Source organism: Hibiscus syriacus, unplaced genomic scaffold (genome assembly GCF_006381635.1).
Source record: "Hibiscus syriacus cultivar Baekdansim isolate YM2019G1 unplaced genomic scaffold, ASM638163v2 tig00110793_pilon, whole genome shotgun sequence".
Lineage (NCBI taxonomy): Eukaryota > Viridiplantae > Streptophyta > Magnoliopsida > Malvales > Malvaceae > Hibiscus > Hibiscus syriacus.
The window spans coordinates 588,860-614,323 of NW_024062864.1; the positions used below are offsets into that span (position 1 = coordinate 588,860).

At 37.1% G+C, this 25,464-nt stretch overlaps 5 protein-coding genes and 1 pseudogene across 6 annotated transcripts; 3 read left to right on the top strand and 3 right to left on the bottom strand.

Moving 5' to 3' along the window:
• The first annotated feature begins 667 nt into the window (after positions 1-667).
• LOC120141083 lies at positions 668-5,862 on the top strand (annotated as a pseudogene).
• Positions 5,696-6,264, top strand: LOC120141133 (the record flags this gene model as incomplete). Its single annotated transcript, XM_039156062.1, has 2 exons — positions 5,696-6,157; positions 6,259-6,264. Coding segments are annotated over 2 exons (468 nt in total), but the record flags the coding sequence as incomplete, so codon positions are not given.
• On the top strand, positions 6,167-7,695 carry LOC120141085. The gene is made up of 2 exons (XM_039156022.1): positions 6,167-7,112; positions 7,399-7,695. Exons 1-2 carry the CDS (start codon positions 6,305-6,307, stop codon positions 7,452-7,454), a joined length of 864 nt encoding a protein of 287 aa, XP_039011953.1. The 5' UTR covers positions 6,167-6,304; the 3' UTR covers positions 7,455-7,695.
• An 870-nt stretch (positions 7,696-8,565) lies between these two features.
• LOC120141134 (protein REVEILLE 6-like) lies at positions 8,566-10,265 on the bottom strand. The gene is made up of 8 exons (XM_039156063.1): positions 10,189-10,265; positions 9,975-10,032; positions 9,759-9,882; positions 9,506-9,682; positions 9,296-9,424; positions 9,002-9,111; positions 8,801-8,860; positions 8,566-8,703 (listed from the first exon to the last, which is right to left on the bottom strand). Exons 1-8 carry the CDS (start codon positions 10,263-10,265, stop codon positions 8,596-8,598), a joined length of 843 nt encoding a protein of 280 aa, XP_039011994.1. The 3' UTR covers positions 8,566-8,595.
• A 2,970-nt stretch (positions 10,266-13,235) lies between these two features.
• LOC120141082 (C-terminal binding protein AN-like) lies at positions 13,236-20,029 on the bottom strand. 2 transcript variants are annotated; one of them, XM_039156020.1, is made up of 9 exons: positions 19,273-20,029; positions 18,676-18,896; positions 16,916-17,531; positions 16,156-16,324; positions 15,932-16,062; positions 14,321-15,103; positions 14,144-14,191; positions 13,579-13,692; positions 13,266-13,416 (listed from the first exon to the last, which is right to left on the bottom strand). In XM_039156020.1, the coding sequence occupies exons 1-9, from the start codon at positions 19,939-19,941 to the stop codon at positions 13,342-13,344; spliced, it is 2,826 nt and encodes a 941-aa protein (XP_039011951.1). In that variant the 5' UTR covers positions 19,942-20,029; the 3' UTR covers positions 13,266-13,341. The 2 variants fall into 2 exon arrangements, with proteins under 2 accessions (XP_039011950.1, XP_039011951.1); XM_039156019.1 differs by lacking the exons at positions 18,676-18,896; positions 19,273-20,029 and adding an exon at positions 13,236-13,250 and having other exon boundaries at positions 13,329-13,416; positions 16,916-17,545.
• A 2,411-nt stretch (positions 20,030-22,440) lies between these two features.
• On the bottom strand, positions 22,441-24,565 carry LOC120141053 (1-aminocyclopropane-1-carboxylate synthase-like). The gene is made up of 4 exons (XM_039155997.1): positions 24,316-24,565; positions 24,099-24,230; positions 23,849-24,009; positions 22,441-23,585 (listed from the first exon to the last, which is right to left on the bottom strand). Exons 1-4 carry the CDS (start codon positions 24,481-24,483, stop codon positions 22,580-22,582), a joined length of 1,467 nt encoding a protein of 488 aa, XP_039011928.1. The 5' UTR covers positions 24,484-24,565; the 3' UTR covers positions 22,441-22,579.
• Positions 24,566-25,464: the final 899 nt, after the last annotated feature.

Genomic DNA, 25,464 nt, shown 5'->3' on the forward strand with positions numbered 1-25,464 from the left:
ATATGTCACTTTTATGGTTAAGTGCATGACTCCTTGTGATAAGGATCATGGGTTTGATTCTCCTCCCTCCTTTTAGTTGAATAATTTATTTTTCTTTGTTTTAGTAAGATCAAAATATTAACATTTTCTTAAGTTAGTTTAGTGGCTAAATGCAGTAACGCTTCCTATGTTTAAGTATATTTTTTCTTCAGTTCTTCAATTTATTTTCTTTGATAAGGTAATCATCGCTTTATTATTAATCCAAACAAAATTATTTAAAAATTAACACGTAAACTCCTAATAAGAGAGAAAATAATATCTAAAAAAGAAAATTTCACATTAGCAATTAATGGTAGATGATCAAAACAAAAAAAATATAGTATTAATGATGATTTTACAAAAAAATATAGTTCAGTTATCAAATTATAAATTATGTAATATATTGGTGATTAATAGTGTAGTTTACCATAATTATTCTTTTATATCTTTGTTCGCGTTAAGCGTACAGAGAGAGGGAGGAAGTGGCAGTCACCGGCCCTCGTAAAAGTAAAACCCTCTCTCTTCAACCAAAAAATACGCAATTTGCTTTCTCTTTCTATTACATCAATCAATTGAAAAAAAAAATGAATAAAATAAAGCTAAAAAATAAAAAGTTTACATATCCAAACCCTAACTCTCTCCCTCTGTCTTCCCCCTTTCACACTTCCTTCGATCCAAGTAGCTCTTCTTCAATTTTATTTTTCAATGCAAAGAGTGAAACCTTAGTTTTCTCCCTGAACTTTGGCAGCTTCGCACAAGAACCCGAGAAATTCTCATTTCGATTTTAATCAGAAGCTTTCACTGGGTTCGATGTTTTGAATGACATTTATATTCAGGATGTGCTGGTTTTTGTGTAAGTTGGAGAGGCAGCTACAGCTAAACTGTTAAGGAGTGTTTTGTATATTCTCATCTTTAAATTTGTGTAGAAATGAGCTTAGAAAATGAAGAGCAACATTCATTAGATCAGCATGCGGGTATCAGCAAGGAACCTCAAAAGTAATCACTTCTGCTGAATAATTATTTTTTGTTTAATGTTTTGCAGATGTTTTAGGTTGAGTGACGCTGATAACCAATTTGTTTTCTAATGATCCAGGAAATATAGAATTTCATATAATAGAGATTTTTTGCTGTCATTGAGTGAACTTGATGTTTGCAAAAAGTTACCCCCGGGAATTGATAAATCAATTTTGAGGAAATATAGAATTTCATATAGTAGAGATTTTTTGCTGTCATTGAGTGAACTTGATGTTTGCAAAAAGTTACCCCCGGGAATTGATAAATCAATTTTGAGGTGAGATTCTTTTTTATGGTCATGGAGTATGCACTTAACGGAATTATGAAGATGAAGGAAAACTTAGATCCTGATGGTATTCATTGGTTGTTATGTGGTTGGAACAGTGAATTTGAGGATACATCGCAAGATCGGCAAAGACTTCCTGGCACCTTCTCATCATACAGGCGTAATGAATGTAGTTCATCACCGCCAACAAGAGGGGAATCAGGTAACTATTTCCGGGGCATTCATGGACGGTGGGACTGTCGCTCTAGTGGAAAGATTGATAGAGACGGTGATACCCAGTCCGATTGGGACTCTGGTAATGTTTATAGTTCTTTTGTTCTATCAATGGTATTATTTTGTGTTTACTGTTTATATCGACTACTTTGTGCATCGTACTTTCTGTTGATTAATTTGGGTAATTCACTCTTATCACTTCAATCTCAACAATGTTTGGTAAAACCATTCTTGTAGTTGGGGCTTTCTTCATTTATGTGTTGCATACAGCATCTAAAAATTCTATCATGGTCGAAATTGAATGATTCTAATGATATATAGATCCTGGAAGACGTCATGGTAATCAATCCCGGCGGTCTTGGCAAGGTCCTGAGAATGATGGGCTTCTGGGGAGTGGTTATTTTTCTCGACCATCTGGATTTACTGCAGGAGCTTCTGCACCAAAGTTTCGAGCTAACGATCAATACCATCTAAATAAAAGTAATGAGCCATACCATCCACCCCGCCCTTATAAGGTACTTGTTTGATTTTATTATCATTTGCAGATAATATTGAAACTGGTATCATGATAGCTGTTTTTATTCAAGTTAGCATAAAAATATATCTCAAAGTATTCGGCTTAAATAATATCTGCCTGAAATTGTGAGACGATCCTGTAGCAATTGAAATACGGTTTTAATATATGTCATTTATGCGTTGATATCTTCCCAGGTTGTACCTCATTCAAGGAGGGAAACTCATGACTCATATAATGATGAAACATTTGGCTCCACTGAGTGCACCAGTGAAGATAGAACAGAAGAGGAAAGAAAAAGAAGAGGTAGGAACAGAGAACTCTTTGCTGATTGTAGTTTATTTTGTTTATGTTTTATCTTCTTTCTGTTCTCTGGTTTTGTTTTCAAATAATTAAAGCTAAAGCATAATGACTTTACCTCTTAGCTTCCTTTGAGTCATGGAGGAAGGAACAACAAAGAGCATTCCAGGAGAAGAAGATTCTGAAAGGCGTAAAGATGACTTCGATTTTTCTGAATTGCTAATGGACTCCAAAGATGATAAAGGACTTGCAAACAGAAGCAAGGAATCAGATGAATCTATTCCAATATCAAACAATATTTCTGAAAAATCATTTCTTCCTGTACAAACTCCTTCTTCCAGACCACTTGTACCACCTGGTTTTGCAAGCACAATTTTGGAGAAGAATATTGGAGCCAAAACTTCAATTCACTCCCATTCTTCACATGTAAGTACTACATTGGTTTTCTGAATTTAACACCCATTATGATCTCTTTATTTATTTATCTTTTGGCATGTAATTTTGATTGCAAGTGTCAATCATTGGTTTTCAGAGTTTTCGTCATTTTTTCCTTCACATGATCTTTAATTGCTACCTTGAACCAACTATTTGATCTTCATGTACTGGCTGCTTCCCTAGTTATAACACAACAGGACTAAAGTTGGGAACCAATTGAAGATATGGAGGGAATTTTGAATTTTCCATTATTCTGGTTGGATTGCGGAGAGAAACAATTTTATCACCTAAGATCAGCTCATGAAATTGGCCATATATAATTAAAATTCAGTGGTAACTTTTGTGATCTTTTCCTTATTCATTTGGATTTGACTGGAAAAGACGTTGCTTTATATATAGTAGTCTGTATATGACACCAATAGTAAACATGCATAACTGAGACAATAACAAAGATGATTTATTTTTGTAAGTCTCTTAATGGAATTATAGATTGGACAAAGGTTGCATTGTGCTCTGCTTTAAAGTGTCGTGTTTTCTGTTCCTTGATTTGGCCTATATGTATGAGTGCTGAAAGATTGGATATTATTACCTTGTGGTTGTTGATTGCACGTGGTTTCATTAAGTAGTTGTAAATTTCATATTTGTACTTACAGCTGATGCTATTAGGGCAAAGCATATTTCAATTATATTGACCGATATTGCGTCTCATATTAATCATGTGTCTTTTTTTGTTAATTAGCAATATATATTCTGTTATGCTTCTATAGGTTGGGAGTTTTCAGATTGAGGGCAACCTTTCAGAGTCCAAAGGAAGCCTTCTCTTTAATGGGATTTCTGATGATCTTTTGACAAAACAGACTAAACAGCATGCAGAGGAAACTTTGAGTGAGCAGAGGCTTGAAAGTAAAAACATTCACCTTTTAGACAATAATAAGAGTGCTAATGCTCCGAGTTTCTCATCAGCTTTAGATAAATTTAATGAGACCATAAGCAAGGATTCTCATATATACAAGAGTTCTAGTCTTTCAGAAGTCTTTGTAGCCCCAGGAACCAGTGGAGGTACTGAACTTGATTCCAAGAAGCTGCTAGCAGATAAAATGTTGACTGAAACCAGCCAAGACGGTTCAACTTCAATTCTAGACAGTTTTGGCAGTGCTGTAATAGCAGATGGAGGTGGCTCCACTAATATCACTGAGGTACTATTTTGGTTTCAGGCAGTGTTTTAAAAGGCGCGAGGCACTCCAAGGCGATTAGCTACCCGAAAGCCTCAATTTTTGAGGCACTTTGAGGCAAGAGATTCACTTACGTGAAACGCTTAATTTTACAAAACATTTATAAATATTTTATAACTATACCTCAAACACAAAAATAACTCAATAATTAAATTAATAAGCAAAAACACCAAATTTCAAGAATACTTTTAATCTCAATAATACTTTTAATAGACAATACTAAATATGACCCTAATATAATTTGAGACCTCAATTTTTTTAGCACACAAATTTCAATTTAAAATAAATTAATACTATATTAACATTTACAATTAAATATCAGCTTCATGTATAAAAAATGTTACCTTTTAAGTGGAGGATGTATATTTCCGAATAAAATCGTATTGATAAAAAAGTTGATCCAATTTAATTCGTTACCAATTTTAGAATATTTTAATATTATTGTATCATTAAAAGATTAAATTTAAAATATTAATTATTATAAAAAAATATAGGAAAATATATGTTCCAAAGAAATTGAATTAACAAAGTGTAAAAATTGGGTAAAATAATGCAGTTATATTGATGGCGATGATTACGATGAAAACATGGATCGAAAATGTCTAACACAGTTGGGGAATGGCGATGATCATAATGAAAAAAATTATTATTTTATTGTTTTAGTTTGGCGCCCACCATTGAATCCACACGCTACTATAAGCATAAACACTATGGTCTAACCAAAGCATTCTTCAGTTTCCACTTGCTTCAAACTGGAAACTCCGCTGCTACTTGCTTATTCTCTTCATCTCTCCACCAATGGCAGCCGCCTCCAACTCGCTTTTGTCTTTCATCCACGGCTCATTGAGTCGACCCGGAAGGCACTCCCAGCTTCTCCCTTCCCCTTCTCTTCCTTTGACCGGTTCTCGTTCTCTATCTCTGAAGCTCACTCGCATGAAGACAAAAAGCCCAATCTGAAATGGGTCATTGTACGTAAATCACTAAAAACGTCGTCTCTCGCCGCCTCCGACGACTGAATCACCGTCTCATGTACTCGCCGTCGCCTTGGTGGTCGGAGGCTTTCTTCTAAACGTCTCGCCTAGCGCCTCAAAGCGCCTCAGGCGTGCTTTTTAAAACATTGGTTTCAGGACACGCATTCAAATTCAAACACATATATAGAAGACGTTTACAAATTATCACTTCAGTTGAATATTCACTTCTAGTTCCCTTAATGTAATTAAAGCGATCCATCATATTTACATGTAGTTTTTAGGTACTTTATTTTGAATCCTTCACTTCTAGTTTTCCTTGATGAAATATTTAATGACTTCTAATATCTCATAATATTCAGCCTAATGATAGCAATGCTGATGAGACATGGTCCCTTGACAGTTCCCATTCTTCTAAGTTCGCTCATTTGTTTCTTGATGAAGGTTTGTTGGCGCTTGTTACAAGTAATCTGGCTTTAAGTGAACTGCTTAGTTCTGAAGTAAAAACTATGATTTAATATTCTTGTTTTGTTTTTGTCTTTGCAGAGAAAAAACCAATAGATGATCTCTCCCCTGGCAGGCCAAAAGACTTGCTCTCATTAATTCAGGGTGGTAAGGCGGTTCCCGTGATAGGATGGCTAGTAAGCATGTTGTATCAAACTTTCCATTTCAAATCTCTGAACTTGCGGACATGCATTTTAGATCAAATTTGACATCGACTGGAATTGTGAACTCCAAGCAATCATGGAATATTAATGATGTTAACAACTCAGCAGCAGTTCCAGCCGTCCTTACATGTGAGGATCTTGAAAAGTCAATTCTGTCAGAAAGCAAAGAAAATGATCCGAGTTTGCCTCCTGCTATTGAAGGATGGAAAATTCCTGATGCCGGATGTGAGAAGCAAGAAGTTAATGTCGACAATCATGCATCCCAGCACCTTCTTTCTTTGTTACAAAATAAAACAAGTACAAAAACTATAGTATCATCTGCCAATCATGACGTCAGGTCTTCAGAAAGGGTGAAAACTGCTGACACGGCACCTTGTGATTCAATAGACATAATTGCAGAAAATGCTTCTGATTCAGGGAAGAGTCTAACTCTTGAAGCACTTTTTGGAAGTGCTTTCATGAAGGAACTACAATCAGTTAAAGCACCAGCTTCTGTCCAGATGGGCTCTGTAGAGTCTGCTAGAGTTGATATATTCGAATCTAACAGGCTTGCCCGTAATGTCGCAGATGATAGTCTTCTTCATTCCACTGATCATGTCGGGTCAAACAGGGCTAACTTTGAAAAAAATAATTTACCATTTACGCGAAGAGAACAAATGCATTCTGATGGGTTTGAAGACCATTTGTTAGGCTTTAATGATGCTCCATCTGCAGTGGATTCATCACATCTCCGAGCTGGATTAGGATCTAAACTTGGTGGTTTAAATGGATCTGCTGAAATTGGGCTTCCTGAAGAGGATAGTTTGCTTGGTGTCAGCAATCCTGTGAAGCTCCAGAATTTCATGGCTGGTAGTGTAAAACCAGAGCTATTGCCCTTCCAAGGGGCACCGGTTGACGTAGCTGAGAAACTAGCAGCTTTAAAGGCTGTCTTCAAGGATGAAAGACCTGTTGTGGGAGAGAAAAAAGGTCAACCTTTTCCTCCGGGTACTTATGAGGTGAGGGGGCCAGATATTCCATTTCATAACAATAATATCCAAGCTTCTTCTCCACACCTTCGTCCTCAATTGAATTATGGAGGTCCTTTGTTTCCTTCATTAGATTCACATCCTTCTAAAATTAGTTCTCAGATGAAGTTCATGTCTCCGGAAGGCATCATCCATCATGATGTCCCACCAAATCATCAATTTCCTGCAAGTATGCTTCGTCCTCTCCATCATCCTAGCAGTGGACTAACTGGATTTGATCCTTCAATTCATCATCCTATGTTACAGCGAACGCATATGCCTGGAAACTTCCCTCCACCCAACTTGCAACGAGGATTTTCTTGTGTTGAACCGCCGCCGCCTCATTCAAATAATCGGATGACTGGCTTGCTACCTGAATTGAATCCAATGCATCGTTTACAATTGGGGCCTGGTCACCGGCATCTCCAACCCAACTTTGCTGGTCTTGGAATGCCTCCTGGTAAAGCGTTTAATATGTCTTGTTTCTTTCTCATCTTTGCCAATTTCAAATTTGGAAAACCTAACCCATTTGAGAAGTTTGATCTGACCATGACAAAACTTTCTGCACTTAACCATAAAAGTTTACCTCATCCAGGATCCCTCAATTCTGCTGGAAAAATGAAAACTGAACTGCCTGCAGTCTGTTGCGGGTTGTCCTGTTTTTTGAACCACGGTTATCACAATGATCACATTGCACATTTTATTTGTGAATAATAATGTACCTTATTGTTTGTTCATTATTTCAGGACATGACGTTGGCAGTGGGAGCCATCATCCAGAGGCATTGTCAGAGTCTTATTGAGATGGAACTCAGGTCCAAGTCAAAGCAGATCGACCCTTTTGGTGCATCCGGCCATAGTCAGGGCCAAGGGATGTACGGTCACGAGCTAGACATGGGTTTTCAGTATAGATAATGAGTTTTGGTTGTAGTTTTGCCAATGGATTGTTTCTCTCCCAGAATTGAGGATAGGTTTGATGTTCTCAACTCTGGAGGGGATTACTGTGGCTCACTATAATTAAAATGATTATTATCACACTTGAAATGGGCGTTTTGGTTGCAATTGTCCCTTGTTCTGTGTGGTTTATTTCTTTTGTCCAAACTCAGATCTAACCCAACCCAATTTTCAAACCTGATCAAACCCAACTCCCCTCACCCGTTTCCCCCCTTTATGTTTGAAATCCAGTCGTTTAAATCAACTCTAAATCCTTAAAATCCGTGAACGAAAATGCTAGGACTAATGTGGATGAAAAATTTCAAAAACTATTGGAACCAAATAATTATAAATTATCCAGCTCAGTTGGTAGAGCACAAGGTTCTTAACCTTGAGGTCGTGGGATCGAGTCCCACGGAGGGCATTTCATAATTCGTAGGTCTTCTACGGAAGCTGCTCTCAACCTGGTGTTAGGGGCAGCCTACTATCTTACCTCCCCCTTACCCCATTATATATGGGAACAAGGGACAACCATTTTAATTCAGAGACTAATATAATATGGTCCCTGATCAATGCGAGAAAAGTAATCTAATTCGAACACTAAATCATGCTTTGTCATTAAAAAAAAGGGAAAATAGTGAATTCAGCCATGTAAATGTACTCCAAATAGATAATTTAAAGGAGCAAAAGAAAAGCGGATGAAATTTGATTCTGTTAAGCACTGGTAAATGAGTACGGTAACATAAGAGTTTGTGTATCCAACCATAATGGAACGAACCCTGAGAAAATTTACACTGCAAAACTCAATAGCTTGCTCGCTCTATACACCAAAAGAAGTCATCCCTGTATCGACAAGCTACCAGGTGCTCGAAAAAGATCGTATCTACACCTCACATGACACACATATAAACAGGCATACATGCATGCGTGCGTGCGCAACTGGCTGCTACGAGTTGTTAGCAAGATAATCTGCCGCATCTTTTTTTCTCGCAACCTGGTGTTCGTATGTTATTATGCAGTTGGAATAGCAGTTGCTGATTTGCAAGTGCGAATGCCATTGTAGGAGCTACCGAGATTAACAGTCTTGGATCCCGCTTCATACGTTGAAAGCAACCTCCTCTGCATTAATGTATACAAGTGATCAGTTTAAATACAAACTTGAACACGGTTTAGACATATACTGTCTTAAGCGCCAATAAGAGGAAAAAGAACTTACATGAACCTCAAACTCAGGGCTCGTCAAATTGGCAGTGAGGTTTCTCGTCAACATCACCACCTGCAAAACAGCCAAACAGCGTCCATTCAGTTAACCATAAGCTTTTAAGCAAAATATTGAAGCCTCTACTTCAAACAAACACACCCAACCAAGATTTTTTCTTCTTCTTCAGATTATTAACATCATAGTTGGGTGACATACTGTCTTGACATTTATCAGGCCCATCTCCTTCAGCTTCTGCAAGTGGCCGCTTGCACCGGGGTCAAAGACACTGCCAATGAAAGCGTACACCTGAGAAAAATCTGGCAAAACTGCATCAAAAAGAAGGCAGAGTTTATGAGTTATAACCAATGGGACTCATGATGTGAATCAGAAAATATGAATATCAAGAAAGATTTAGGTTTATATGTTGTTCCTAGTACCCCAGTGCGAGAATACATTAACATGGTTTGGTGATGTCAGTATCAAGCTCAAAGTGAAAATAAAAGTACAAACCTCTAGATTGCTTCCCATTATCCCCTCGGGCAATTGTTTCGCCAAATGACCAAGCTCTCGGAGTGCTTTCATTACTACTACTGTAACAAGAGTTGGGTGCAAAATTTGGTCCGGAAAATATAGCATTATCTAAAACAATACAAGATCCATATGTTATTACGCTTTTGAGACTCGAAAGGACGAAAAAAGAAGTGCAGGAACAGTTAAAACCTTTAGTCACTTGGGACACAGTGACAGGCGGCACAGAGTCATAACTCCAGGAAGGCCAAGCCGTCTTGGGAATTGGATTTCCGAGCACTGGTGATGAATCTGGTCTGTAGGTATAACCAAATTCATGTAATACAGATGACGATTGAAATGGCCCTGCGACTTGGGGTACAACGGCAACTGCGACAAATGCAGATATTACCGAGGGTCAATTCAAGATCAAGAACTCATAAAAAAAGAACACAATGATACCGACCATTTTTCGGAGCTTTTTGTGGGTACGGATGAGCCGCTTTCCTTTTCGGCCGAGGTGGAGGCACATGTTCAGCTGTCCCATTTTTCTGAGCCTTTAGGAAATACTTCTGGGCATGGCTACGGATCTGCCAAGAGCATCCATTCAAGTATTCAGTGAAACATATAGAAAAACAACATATAGCTGGTGAAGAAATCATAACCTTTTCTTTTAAATTACCTGGATTACTGTCTTGGACCCAACAAATGCTTCAATCTTCTTCCAATCACGATCAAAACTAAAAGTTGATAAATTGATCAATAAAAACTACATCAGCATCACGAGCAACGAAATGTGCATATAAAGTGTAAATACATCGGTCTTTGCTTACGGTTTTTCCTTTGTGTGTGTATTTTTAATAGTTTTTGTTGTTTCGTTGTCTGGAAATTCTCACAAAAGGTGAGGAGAAACCAATCCTTGTAAGGAGCTGACTACCCTGAGTTTTATATATAAACAGGCTCCGGTTTCCATGGTGGGGGAAATACCAAAATAATAATACAAAACTCTGCTCGATGAGCCTACACGTGGATAAATCAGGATCATCGAATTTTTGTAGAGGGCAGTGGCAATTATAAGTTTATTTACGTGGTTCGTTGGAATGTTTTTGAGGGAATTCGAATCTGTGAAGGAATTATAATCTGTCAGGAATTGGAATCCAATTTCATATTTTGTTTGGTTCGCAGACATGTAAGATGAATTTGATTTCAGTAATGTAATATGACATGATTGCCCTTCTTGTTTTTTTACTTAATTTTAGTTTGTTTTATAAATTACATGTAGTAATATATTATAAAAATTTTAAAAATATTAAATTTTAATTTGATTGATTGATTATTCATTTCAATAAATTATAAAAATCATGTTAATAAACATTATAAGTTAAAATTATCCCAATTAGGGATAGCCATGGGGCGGGTTAGGTCGGGTTTTTGGTCCACCCGACCCGACCCGACACGAGAATAAGGAAACCTCTATCTGAGACCCTACCCGACCAAAATAAAAGTTTCACCTGACCGACCAGAATATATAAATTAGAAACTCGACCCGACCCGAAATAATAAAAAAATATTTTTATTCAATAAAAACATTGACTTAATTGGAAAAAAATTATATACAGAGGGGTATTATTGTAATTATTCCTAAATATATAAGGTAAAATTATATATTTTATGGGTCGGGTCGGGTATTTTTCACCCTAAACCCGAACCCAACCCGAATATCGCACTTAAAAAAACCGATTCGACCCGAATATATGAATTAGAAATCCGACCTGACCCGAAATAATAAAAAAATTATTTTTATTCAATAAAAACAATGACTTAATTGAAAAAAATTATATATAGAGGGGTATTATTATAATTATTCCTAAATATATAAGGTAAAATTATATATATATTCGGGTCGGGTCGGTATTTTTCACCCTAAACCCGAACTCGACTCGACCCGACCAAAATAAAGTTTCACCGACCCGAATATATGAATTAGAAATCCGACCCGACCCAACCCGAAATAATAAAAAAAATATTTTTATTCAATATATGAATAAGTTACCAAAAGATTGACGAGGGTAGTATGGTCAAATTTCAATTTCCTCCAACAAGGGAATTAAATTCCATCATAGAATTGACGAAATTCATTTTCCCTCATTTAATGAAAAGTTGAAGTCATGAGAGATTCTAATTCCCTTTGAAAACTTGAATCAAACATGAGAAAGTGGTGGAATTAGATTCCAATTCTCCCTAATTCCAAGGGATTCCTGGAACCAAACGGGAAAATAATAGAAATTGTTTGGGTAAATTACACGTTTAATATCTAAACTATCACTTTTATTCTATTTTAATACCTAAACTTTATTAGTTTTTAAAATTGTACCTAATGTTTAGTTTAAGTTTCAATTTGGTATCAATCGTTAAAACTTAGCGACAATGATGATGTGGCATTGTTTTCCTTTTTTTGATATTCCATGCATCTTGTAATATAAGTTCCACATCATCGGTGTCGTTAAGTTTTTAACAACAAATATTTATATAAGATTGAAACTTAATCCAAACATTAGGTATGATTTTGAAAAAAAAAATAATGTTTAAGTACTAAAACATAATAAAAATAATAGTTTAGGTATTTAAACATGTGATTTACCCAGTTGTTTTTATGAAAAACATAAAAATGTTGAATAATGATTTACCGAGTCATCGAATGATAAAATTGTATTCATCTGAAAATATATTTTTTAAACATTATAGAATTTTATATATTTTTCTAAATAATTTACTGCATCCCTATTTTCTCCCCCACAATATTTACTTAAATAAACCGACAATCATACACATGTTAATTTGGGATTTTTATATTTTAGAAAGAATAAATATAAAAAATTGGTTTAATGTATATTTTTATACATGATTTGCTTTTTTTAATGGTACGCATGAGTAAAGTTAAGGGGGTAAAATATAAATTATCTGAGGTTAATGTCAGGAAAATTTAAGCAAAAATGACTAAACCCATTTATTATTAAGTTTCAAAACGAATTATCATTTTATTTAAGGGGCCTATGCCCACATGTCCTTTAGATTAAAGTGAAATTTAGAGGTACCATTGTTATCACTATTAAAATTTATCATCTTCATGATTTTAAAAGAAAATAAATTTATATAAAAATATATTTTGTAATATTTTATTAATAATAATTATCCAGCATAGAAAACATATACATTTATTTTATTAAATATAAATTTGATTGTTAAAAATATAATTTTTAAATTATTTATTTAAGATTATATAAAATATAAAAATAATGTTATAATAATATAAATTATAATATAAATTAAATATAGTTTACTAATTTTACTTGAATTAGTGTCTGACTAAAATTTTAAACTCAGTGATATACAATATAGAGTACCCTGAATAAAATTACACTTTCGATTAACTTTTCATTTATAATAAAACTAATTAGAGAGGATAAGACGAATTTTCTGGAAGTTTCAATATTTAAATAATAAAATTATTTAACAATCAGAGACTTATGGCTCCAAAATATTGCTCCTTGAGTCGAGAGTGTAATATGTTTGATGCAACATTTTTTATCCACGTGATAGATTTGACATAAATAATTGTAAAGAAGTAAAATCTGGAATGATGAGTCAAAATCAAGAACGTGGAAGGAAGATGTGAAAAACGGGTGTTTATTGCAGTCTTATTTTGAAGGAATGTTGATAATTGAAAACGAATGCTTGCTTGGCTTGTCTAGACGGCGAGCCTCACAGGTGTTGCTAATGCGCCGTTTAGATTGAGAACCACTGGATCAACGTTTCACGCGCACCATTTTGGCCCTATGGATTCCCCCCAAACCCTATGATCTGTTCAAGATTTTCAATGCTAAATTGAAGCTTAAAAAAACAAACAAGATAAAATAAAGAAGGAATAAATTAGTAAAGAACTCGTGGGAAATACAAACTCGGAAGACTAAGCAAAACAAGATAGATAGATAGATAGATAGATAGAAAGCGGGCAATAAAAATGTTAGCCCCCTACATCTGTTGACAACCTAATCGAGCCACCGAGTTACCCCATCCTCCTCCCCTACCGCTGCCAGAATCTCTATGCGTACATCCAAAATTGCCTGCCATTTCCAGTGCCGGAGGCAAATCAAAACGAGAGAAGATAACAGGGAGAACAGACAATCTATCCAAAGGTACACTTACAAGATACTTGCATCAAAAACATATTCAAACATAAATATTGGAGGAAAAATGATAGGATAACAGAAATGATGGGAACTTACCGAAGGATTTCTGCAATTGACCAACCTACATTCCTCCAAAGGACCTTGCACTGTCCAACTCTCCCAAACATCAAAGCTGTGACTAGCAAACACGAATTCCATTCTTCTATTAATCTGCCATGTGAATACATAACATTAAAATCCCACTTTATCAAAAGCAAAAACTTCCAAGGGGTTGGAACAGCAAGACAGGTATGCTCTCTTGGGACCAAAAATAAAGCCATCATCATATCTGAGCTCATAATGTCATGGGAATTGCATTGTTCTCATGATAAGCTACAGCATAACTAATCTTGTATTGGTAAAAAGGTTGAAGGACTAACTGAAATCACACCATTTCAAAGAAAACATAAACCAACTACAGTAGTATAAATTAGAGAATTTCACCCAAAAACTTTTAATTGCATACGTCCCTTGAAAATTTGAAGACTATTTTACAACAAATTTATGGAACCAATTCACTGTGGTTTTTGAGCTAAGAATTGATCAAAATATAGAACAAGATTTTTAGTAAAGTCATGCTTAGAGAGACATTCCCCTAATAATTTGTAAAACGTAAAGTTACCTGCAGCAACTTCCCTCCCGCAGCAAAAGAACGCAGACCAATAGTGTCCTGGAAAAATTGCATAAAATTTTCAGCTACAGTTACCAAAAGCCCAGGAACTGTAGTTAATTAACACAAACAAAGGCAACAATGAGTGTAAGGATCAACACGAAAAACTATAAATTCCTGTCAACAAACCTTGTTTCTGTAGACAACAAGGAACTGTGCCGCAGGATCTCTTTTAGTTACATTTGACATGGTATCTAGGAACCAACCACCACCTTTAACTCTTTGTCTGGACAGGTGAAGTGCAGGACGATCTCCTGCATACATAGCTATAACATATCCCTCCTTCAGCATATCATCAGACTGCCCACTTAGGTTCTTGCTAGTTTTAAGAAGCTGGACAGAAGTTGAACCTAGTGGTAACTCTTTAGGTGTTTTCCTACTTCTCAAGTCCCCAGGGGAGTGAGAACCAGAACTTAATGCTTGATCTGTGCCACTCATAGCAGTGTCATCTTCTCTTTGTGAAGTACTTTCTGTCTCTAATATTAAGCGTTCATCTGATTTTTGTAGGGTAGTTTGACGGGCATGCCTCTTTTTCGCTTTTTTACCCGACCTGCTACATTTCGAATCTGATTTAGTTGCAGTAACAGAATGCTGATTTTGATTAGGATAATCTTTAGATCGGTTGGTATCCTTTTTAAGGTTACTTTCAGAACTTTGTTGAATATCATCAGTCAATTGTTCACCACTAGATCCTTGCAAAGCACTTTCTTTCTCTTGTATGCTAAACTGTCCTTTCTCATCAGCTATTTCACTTTCTTCCTTATCCTCATCAGAAACAGCATCCTTTGGAACAACCCCATCGCAAAAGAATGTTTGTAACATAGAGATAGCCTTTTCCCTTATCTCCATCCACACTTCTTCACTATAATCAGCACTTCGAGGAAGTATCAACACATTGGGCATCTCCTTCACCTGAAGGAAAGATGTTATGATAAGACAATTAGTTACATCTGATAAAAACCAAAGGTTCTAGAAAAGGGAATTGGAAAGTTAACAAGAGAATCCAAACAACCAAAAGGCTTTTTGTTATATTTTGTTACTTTGAGAAAAATAGTCATGAGGCATTACATATTTATAGGGTTTATAATCCTTGGTGACCAAGAATTAGGGCTCTCGAACTTGGAAATAGAAAACATATAAGGAAATTAAACATTATAATATAAATTCATAAGATTAATGAATCAATTATTTAAGATAGTAACTAACATCAAGGATTCTATCAACATCTTCAAAGATATTAAATATGCAATAGAAAATTGTTATATACGACTTCCTCAACACAGTTGAAATTGATCCTTCCAATCACAAGCTGAAAAAATTACTCTTTTATCTTGGATGATGATGATGAAGGGGGGATTATAAAAGATACATTTGAGCATTCTCTATCACTCCTCACATTTTCACTCTCTCTAATCCCCTTTCAATTGTATTGTAACCATAATCAATTTCATGCTTGGGAGTTGCACGTACTGGAGCAGAGTTATACTAAAATGACATATTATGGCAAATTGAAGGAATCGGATATACCACGGATCATAAACAAGAACCTATTGCAAAGTTGATCTCATTTAGATATCTGACTTTGTAACCTGACTACATGCTCAGAGATGTTTTCACAGTTTCAAAGCACAAAGAACCACTTCGGTCTAGGCACACATTTTTTAAGTAACCACTACCTTCTTATGGAAACAGCATAGCACAGCAAAACCTGAATTCATAGAATAAGAGATTTTATCATACCCAAGCTTCCATCCACTGTGGCCCTTCAGCTCCATCCAGAGCACAACCAGCTAAAGTGCCATCAATCAGAAGCTGCTTCACTGCGCAATCGTCCAAGAGCTGGCTGCTACCCGTATTCACAAGAAAAGCCCCTAAAGGGAAGTAGCCCAAAAAGAAACAAATTCATACAAAAGAAAAGAGAAGGAATCATAAATTTTTAAAATAAAAAATGAAAGCAAATGTACCAGGTTTTATATGCTGCAAACATTCAGCATTTATAATCTGAATGGTTTCATTTGTTAAAGCACAATGAAGCGATATAAGGTCACTTGCAGCCAGTAAATCATTAAGTGTATCCATTTGGCGGGCAGAAGGTGGGAATGTTATAGAAGAGCTGCTTACTTTTCCATTTTCCTGTGAAAAGAAGATTCAGAGGAAATTTTATTCCAAATGAAACATCAAACAGAGTGAATGGCAAAAAAATAAATAGATTGTGAACTAATAAAATCCATAAAGGTGCGCCTTTGAATTAACAGACCATGTACACAACACAAGACATGCATATATACCACTAAAAACCTCAATGAAACTCATTTTTAATTAAATGCAATTTGCAATAGATTCATTATCCGCTTTCAGTTTACCTACTAAGATACAACTGAATAACATGTTAGAGGAGACAATAACTTTATGATCTTTACATCTAGCTCAAAATGCCTATAGCAATTTGCAATTCAGCCCAAAGTTGTACTCCGATGACAAATTCTGTAACACTTATCACAAAGTTTCAGCCCAAAGTAGATAAGAGAGTTATTAGTACTACCTAAATTTCATAAACACGCAAGAACTGGAATGCTAAGTTTAAATTTGAAGTTAATTTGGTGAAGGGGAAAGAGGTAAATTTTAAGTACTAATCCAACGGGATTAAAAGAAAGCTACGAGGTAGAGTGCAGTCGGAAGTTAACTAATTGACCCATTAATACTGGAAATCAGCCTATCTTTTACCTCCACAATATCATAATAAAGCACACTCATCTTGAAGGCTAAGCTTCTGGAGGCCAGAGATCGGGCTGAAGCAGATCTACCAACAATTCCCAACACTAGTCCTCGGCACCGCCTCATTCCCCGACAAAGCGGCTGAACTGATCCAAGCCAACCGGAAGCCGATAGCGCGTGGCGAGAGAGCAAGTGCGTCCGACGGAGCAAGCCAAGAAACAGCGCCATGACAGTGTCCGCGATCTCCTCAGCTCGCGTGGCATCGACATGGACGAGACGTAGCCCGAGGTCAGCGGCTAAGGCGGAGTCGACTGCTCGATCAGAGGAGCCGAGGCAGAGGATGAGGTGGTAAGGACGGAGGCGACGCTGGGCTGCTCGAGGTAGGTAGGAGAGGGAGTGGAGGATGACGACGGAGGCCGCCTCAATCTTGCCATCATCTAAGCAGCTGAGGGGGACGTGGTGGACGAGCGCGAGGCCGGCTAAGGACTCTTGTTCGAGGGCGCAATCTTCGATGCAGTTGAGGGAGACGATCAAAGGGAGAGGTGTGGTGTTGTCACGGAGACGCATTCCGGTAGAGGATCTGAGCATAGACGACATCGTAGCGGTGGAGGTGGTGATGTTCATCCTCGGAGCCCTGCACTAATTGTGTGGAGGAGTGAAGGATAAAAATGTCATTGCGTATGGGTTAGTTGTTAGAGGGATTAGGGGTGTAATTTTGGGGATTTTGAGGGGCTAAATGCCAATGGGACTGCATAAGCATCTAGTCTTATCGTTGTTTGTTGTAGCTCCTCAGATTGGGGAAGAATTCCAATCCCTTGCATTTGGGAGAGTATGACTGACTATTAATTTCAAACTTGCAGTTCATGTCCCACTTTTTGGCAATTAGCATAGCAATTGGCATGAACATTTTGAAGTTCTATCGCATTCGATTTGCATTAGGCTAGGCTATGAGATTTATAATATAAATATGCCGACGGCATTAGAGCCGGCTCCTATTTTCTCCTCCTTTCATCATCTCCCTTGCTTTCCATCTTGGTGGGGTTTGTTTGGGCTTTCAGGACCCGATTTCTCTTCTCCTGTGGTTTCTTTATCGGCACCGTTGCAGTTGGCGGGAGGTTGTTAATTGGTAAGGCCCTCCTTTGTTTTTGTGTCACCTAAAATTATGCATTCCCATAAAAACGCAAGGATCTGCAACAAATTTCTCTACATTAAGATGTTGCTTCAACCTTGTGGTCCGTCACTCGATGCCATCGACTAGACCTTTTCCTGCTTTCCTACTGGCAGCGATGGTGATCAGGGTTGTCAGAACTAAACAGGCCGATTGAACCAGTTGAACCTATCAAGTTTTGAATTTTTAAAAATATTTTCTTTAAGCGTTCGACATCCAATCCATTTTTACTTAAATATTGATTATATTCATACGTTGGAGTTTCAATTTTTTGGAAGAGCCATTTGTATTTGGTTTGTTTTTTTGAATTGAATGGAAGAATTGCTCAAAGTTTTATACAGAACATACAGCTTTTATATTACCTACAAAGACAAGCATAAGATCTTCCAACAGACCATCCAAACCAACTGCTGAACAACTACATAACATTAGCAGGCTCAAGGTAAAAGAAAAAACCGCAATCGTGGAGCTTTTCTTTTGTTTCTGGCCTGCAAACTTGACACCTTCCAGATTGCTATCAAAATCCTGGAATATATCCTTTTCCTTTATAAATAATACAACGCATCACACTGGTAGGTGAAGAGATTTATCTTAGAGAAACCTCCTCTTGATATTCCGGGTAGTTGCTTGATACGATCGCATAAGCAGTCCAACTCCGACTCCAACCCCAAGGCACACTCCGAGGCCAATTCCGACACCAACTCGAACTCCGGCGTTAAACCATGAAAGTTGGCCATCCTCACCAGCATACATTTCTTCGGCGTAGTGACTATGTCCAAGTTTCCCATAAGAGTCGTAATCTTCTCCATCGGCATCTGTAACCTGTACATCAGTACAATTATAAACAAATTGACTTGCAAGAAAAAATAAAATGGAAGCTACTACGAATTTGCATGAACACACTAAAACAAGCACATTTCGTTATCCCCGTAGCTGTTGTTCTTATGCCTGCAGAACTTGACAAGATTATATTTTCACCCCAAAAGTGAATCTGGAAGACAAATTTGAGAATAGGAAAAATGCAGAAATCAGATTACACAAAGCAGTTGACAATACCCAAAATCACTTCAATAAGCGGCCAACAACAATGAAACCAGCAAACACCTTAATCTTCTTCTTCCATACTTGAATCTACATCTACATTATGAATAATGATTCATATTTTAAAATGTTGACAATAAAACCAATTATAATTCACCTGCAATTTCCGGTGTCTAATCAACCCATCGCCACCCTTATCGTTCCCTTTCCCGAGCTCCTCGTCCTCCGGAATTGCATCCAACATCCATTTAAGCCTCGATGCGCCATTCTTCTGAGGGCTCACAAGTAGATTCTTAGTCAATATCACCGGCGTACCAGCACAACTCCCCGCGATATAAACTTCAGTCCCAGGAGCCGAAACACCCATCTTGGGCTGCAAAAAAGCCGAATTCCCAAACTCCGTAGCCGCTGCCACCAGATAACAGTCCATGCTCCACTCTCCTTCCATCCTTTCCAACGACCCACACAACAACACCTTCTTTTCATCCTCGTAGGCCTCGAATTCAAACCCGCCCATGACGCGGACGCTATCGGTGCTCAAATAAGTTACTTCGGACGCTTCCCGGTTGAGACGATCGCGCCGAAGGGTAATGACGGCGGAATCGGAGGCCGGCACACGAGAACCATTGATCTCGAGGGAGACACCGATCTCGCGGCGGAGATGGCAGAGGGTGAGATGGTCGGGAACACTGTCAACAAGGCACGGACCGATTCTAACGTAAAAAAGACGGATTTCGAGCCATACTGAGGAATGGTTTATGAGGTAGTAGGAATTCAAGGTTTTCTGAGCTAGAATCGATGAAAGATCACGCGGTCTATGATCCATGGCATAAGATAGTGGGAAATGATTGGGGATATCAAAAGAGAGAACTTTTAGGGATAACCATGAATACACAATAACGGGAACGAGAAAGGAGATTTGATTGGGGTAAATTTTAGGGTTTTGGGAATATTTTTTTTCCCTTTTTAGGGGATTTGTTATGAATGTGAAGTTAAATATTTGGCAATGGAAGTGGGCGAGAGTGAAAGAAGGAACCGTCTGTGGCTCTGCCTCAGGGAGCTTTGACAGTGAGAGGTGAGAGAAACACGTGTTGAAGACACGTGTGTTTCACTTGGGAGAGGATCTTGGCTCTTAATCTGTGCAAGTGTGGAATCATATTATTCGCATTTTGTACAAAACTTAGCTACCAAGGATGAACTAGATTATTTTGGTGGAATCTAATGAAAAATAATAATTCAGTGGAATCTCAGTAAAAGAATCATTTTTTAAAAGTAAATTAATGAAATAGTCATTCAAGCATTCACTTTTAATCACACTGGAATTTAAAAAATTAATATTATATTATTATTTTATAATATTTTGATCAACAATATGTTACAGGTCACTAGTTTGTTTACGTGGTATGTTAATAAAGTGAATTAAATTTTAAATAAATTATTATTATGATTTTGATATTTAGACAAAATATTAATTTAATTCTTATATTCAATCATAAATTTCTATAGTCCCTACACGCATCCGGCTATCCTCAGTCACCGTTGACAACAATAATTAGACCCTGAAATTTTCCATTTCATACTTTTTTTTAATATGTAAATATAATGTCTGTTTCATCAACGATGATTTTATTTTTCACTTTCTCCTCTCTAACAGAGCCGGCTTTCCACTCATAAATTCGGGGTAAAAGGAGTGGCTCATTTCAACGCTCAAATTTTTCTGTACTCGTGGGACGACTGTAAGCTTTCAACAAGCCAGCTGCCCACGCTATTAATTATCATTATATAAACGAAGAAAATTTGGAGGGTTACACATCTACAAGATGGCTGGCTGATATGAAAGACAGCTACTTGCATAAATCTCGCTGGTGTCGTGGGACCATAGCAAACATCTAAGAAATTAAGGTAACATGAATAAAACAAGAAAACAGTAAGAATTAAGGGGGGAAGTCTACCTCCTGCATTATGACCATGGAAAAATGATGTTGTGATATTTGCTACTTGCGTTGCCATCATGGTTGCTTGTGAGTATTGTTGTCGTTGCTGATGGGATGAATTTTTTAGTTGGTAGTGTGTGGAAATATCTGGTTCTTGTTGCCCATGAATTTTTTACCTTTGGGTAACGACAGCCTTCCGTTGGGCTGTGGAACTTGTGTTTTGACAGTGACATCAAAAGCTTTAGTAATTAGGTAAGAATAGGATGTTCCACCATGTCGGTAATTGTGATTAGATCAAACCTTAAGACGACTTTTTTATTATACAACTTATTTTCAATGCTTTATTCCCCCCCCCCTCTATCTCCATAATTCAAATTAAGAAGATTCACGTGACGTAAATGTAGTAAGGGGAGGTATTTTCAAGAAAACGAGGCGGAAATTGAACCCAACACAGCATTGTTGGAGACGTATCCTATGTAAACCCTACGTTTGAGGTCAGCTTAGCTCGCATCGTACGCCTGCCTTGGCTAGCTTCTTTTGACTTTATTATAGAGTCTCTACGTATCAAATTCTCCTTGCAACCTGGCTTTCAATAATTTTATCTCGTTAATAATGTAAACCCTATGATACTTCTCAGTTGGCAAACAGAAGAATACGCAAGTCAAAATTTCGTAAAGCATTTATACCTAATTGGTCGGTTCTAAACTCGTCTGATAAGTGCATCGGTGTCATTTATTCAATACAAGGATTTAAGATGCAGACAACTGCAGAATAGGGTACAAACATATTGTTGGCGGTGGGGGTAGGTTGTCTCCCCCGGTCGGAGAACTATCTTCTGTGTTGGTGCACAAAATCAAAAATATTTCAACCATAATTAACGTGGACCAATCGACATTTTCCACTTGTCTCAATGTTACAACTTAGTGATACTGATATATGTGTGTGTATATATATATATCGTAATTATCAGGATTCTTTTTATATTTGGAAATTTGTATAGCTAGCAAGAATTAGGTTTTTTTCCACTAACTTGAAAACCTCTCCTCTCTTCATGCATGTAACACCTGGGCCTAATTTTAGGATATGTTGATAGTGGTAGGTATATATATTTATATATAACAAATACGAAACAACACTATATTTATAAAATTGGACAATATATTTTGCATTTATTTTTATTCATAGTTAACATGTCATAAATAACTAGAACAAATCAATTGTTTATCATTATCATTTGAAATAATAAACATCTTGGTACAAATTAAGAATGGAACATACAATTTACTAATACCACGAATGCACACTGATCTCCCACAAAAATAATGCTTACAGCACTGGCATCAATGTGGGGGAAAATGGAAGAGTAAAAAAAGATTAGTGCTTAATTACTGGCGTCAGACTAAAAGATACTGCTAATTAACTAAATCAATCTGAGCCATACTAATCTCCTAAAAATAAATTATAATGTCTAGTTAAACATTATTAGGCATGCATGCAATGCTACGTAAGTTATGATTACTGAGTTTTAATTCAAGTCCTGGCTCGAACGAGGGGCGAGTGAGGAATCGGGGAATGAGGTGAAATCATGCGAGGAGTCATGAGACTTTCGTCGTATAATCTAACCGAGGAGAAGCTGAGGCGAAGATTCTGTTTTTTCCAATGCTTAGACTTGTCCGATACATCATCTTTTTCCTTTCCTTGAAGCACGAATTGTCGGATTCTCTCTAGTGCTACTCGGACCGTCTCATCGTCCATGTTCGCAAAGCAGACGCGGAACCAACCGGGCTCCGAGCACTGGAAAGAAGAGCCTGGCGAGACATTGAGTTTCACTTTGTTGATAATCACACGCCAGAGCTCTATTTCAGCTTCGACGGTTTGTTCTTTGAGGAGTGGTCGCATGTCCATCCAGAAAAACAAACCGGCATTGCTTTTTAAGCTCGAAATCCCTACTCGTTCGAGTCCTTTAGTGAACACATGGTGTCTTTTGGCTAACCTCTTCGAACTCTCCCTTAAGAAATTCCCGACAAACTCCTCGTCGTTCAGCATCGAAGCGAGGAAAAACTGTGTCTGAGACGAAACCAGTCCGAAACTCGACATCTTTCGGGCACAATTCATAACATCGTCGTTGAAAGAGTAAACAATGCCGACACGTAAGCCAGGGAACCCCATGTCCTTGGATAAGCTGTAAACGATGTGAATCAAATCACGGTTGCAATCCATGTCTTGTATGATCTCGGCGATGCTAATGAATCGAGGAGAGCTAAACACAGTGGCGGCGTAGATTTCGTCGCACACGAGGTGGATGTTCTTGTCGTTGATGAAACTGACCAAGCTTCTCATCGTCTCTTTGTCGAGGACCGTGCCTAAAGGGTTCGAAGGATTGGCTATGATGACGCCTTTGACATTAATGTTCGATCTCCGAGCTTTTTCATAGGCTTCTTCCAAGGCTGCTCTTGTTATACGAAAATTGTTCGAGCTTCTGCAGTCAACCGGAACAATGTCCAGCCGGGTCCGCCATCTCAGATCACGTGCGAACCTGCATAATTTAATTTTAATTTGAGGAATTAGAGTCAAACTAAAGGTCTAATTTTTAGAAATTTGTTGAAGTGATAGGTCAAAGACATAAGTCTAATTTGCTTAATACTATGTTTTATATAAATTACTATTAAAGCAAATCAGTTAATTTTTTTTATAGATCAACGTGAGCTTGATCTAATCATATTATCAAACCATTTTGAGTTGTTGGCGTTGACTTTAGAAAACCAAATTACACTTTTATATTAAGAAAAAATCACCTACCCTGCATAATAAGGTGATGGCACGAGAAAAGCATCGCCGGGGTCGGCCAAGCAAAACATGACGGTTTCGTTAGCACCGGTGGCTCCGCCGCTCATGACTATACGGTTCAGGTCAAATTTGACCCTGTTTCCACCTACTCTTCGCATAAACTTCGCTACACCCTGAAGAAGATGCCGCCATTAATAATTAATTCTTCACTGCTTTAGAAAGTAATAAGAATGAATGTTGGGAATATTGTGTTCATATATACCTCTCTAAACTCCTTGAGGCCGTGATAATCCTGAAAGATGGCGATGTCTTTGAACTTATCGATGCCTTCAGCGGTGCAGATGGAAGCGTCTGGGTTTTCCAGGATCCACTTTTCAATCAAATCAAAGCAAAGCTGAATGGAAAAAACGGAAGAAAATAAAAGGTAAGACAATTGCTGGAAAAATCTGGGACCAAAATAAAGAGAGAAAACATTCAACCTGATTCTCTGCAAGTCCCATTTGAATGACCCCATGAGGGTTATGAGTCGGGTGAAAAGGGTTGCTATCGTAGGCTTTCCAGCCATCGAAATAGGGCGAATTCTCTCCGTGTCGGTCGTTAGTGGCTATCTTGGACAAGAGCTGTCGGCTGTTTCTCGTAAACTCCATTGATGATGTGCTAGAGTTGAAAAGAAAACTGGGTGTGGGGGCAAGCAAGTAGTGGGTGAAAAGGGATGTTATTGTTTGTTGTGGGAATTAGTAATATATTATTCAGTGATGGAATGAAGAACGAATTGCGGGAGCAAACATGGATGGATTGTGTGGTATTTATAGGACGAGAATTGGACTGAAGGAGGCCGATGAATGAAAGAATATGAACAAAGTCGTTCAAAGCTTTGATTTGGAAAAAAACACGAAGCCAACTCATTAGACAACATTAGCATGCGAGGAGTTTGTTCTGGGTCCAAGCTCTTCGTAATAGCTTGCGTCTTAGATGTGATATCATGCACGTGCAAAACGAACTTGTCTAATCCGTCCAATTTCCTCATTAGATTAAAAAAAAAAACTTTAATTTGACTAGTCTCTCAATATTTTGATTTTAAAGTTTTTATAGAATGCACTGATTCACTTCATTTTAAAAGAGAGAACTAAAGATAATTCCAAAAGTGCAACCAATTTAATAATAAATATTTAGACAAATTTATAATATTGTTAGTATGAGACTAACGAGAAAAATAAAATAAGGAAGATTACATAAATGGCTTTTTATTAGTCTATGTTAAGTATAAGATAATATATGTTCAAAGACTCTAGATCATTTAATATTGAACGCCCATATATATGTATACACTGTATTTAAACTCAAGACGTCAATAGATAACAAAAATCCCTTAACTAATAGAGTAACTTGATTTGTATGTTTACATAAATATTTCACTTTGGAATATTTAAGAGTTAGTAAGAATATACTGACTAGCATGCTTCTTCACTTCTTGCTTATTCATGTAATAATGAATTTGGATGTTAAAATTCAGCTTTTTTTATTTTACTTGTTAATATAATTATTTAAAATAATAACATTAAATATGTTTGAGCTTTGAAATTTCAACATTTGCTAATTGTTTGCATTTAAAAGATGAGTATAATTTT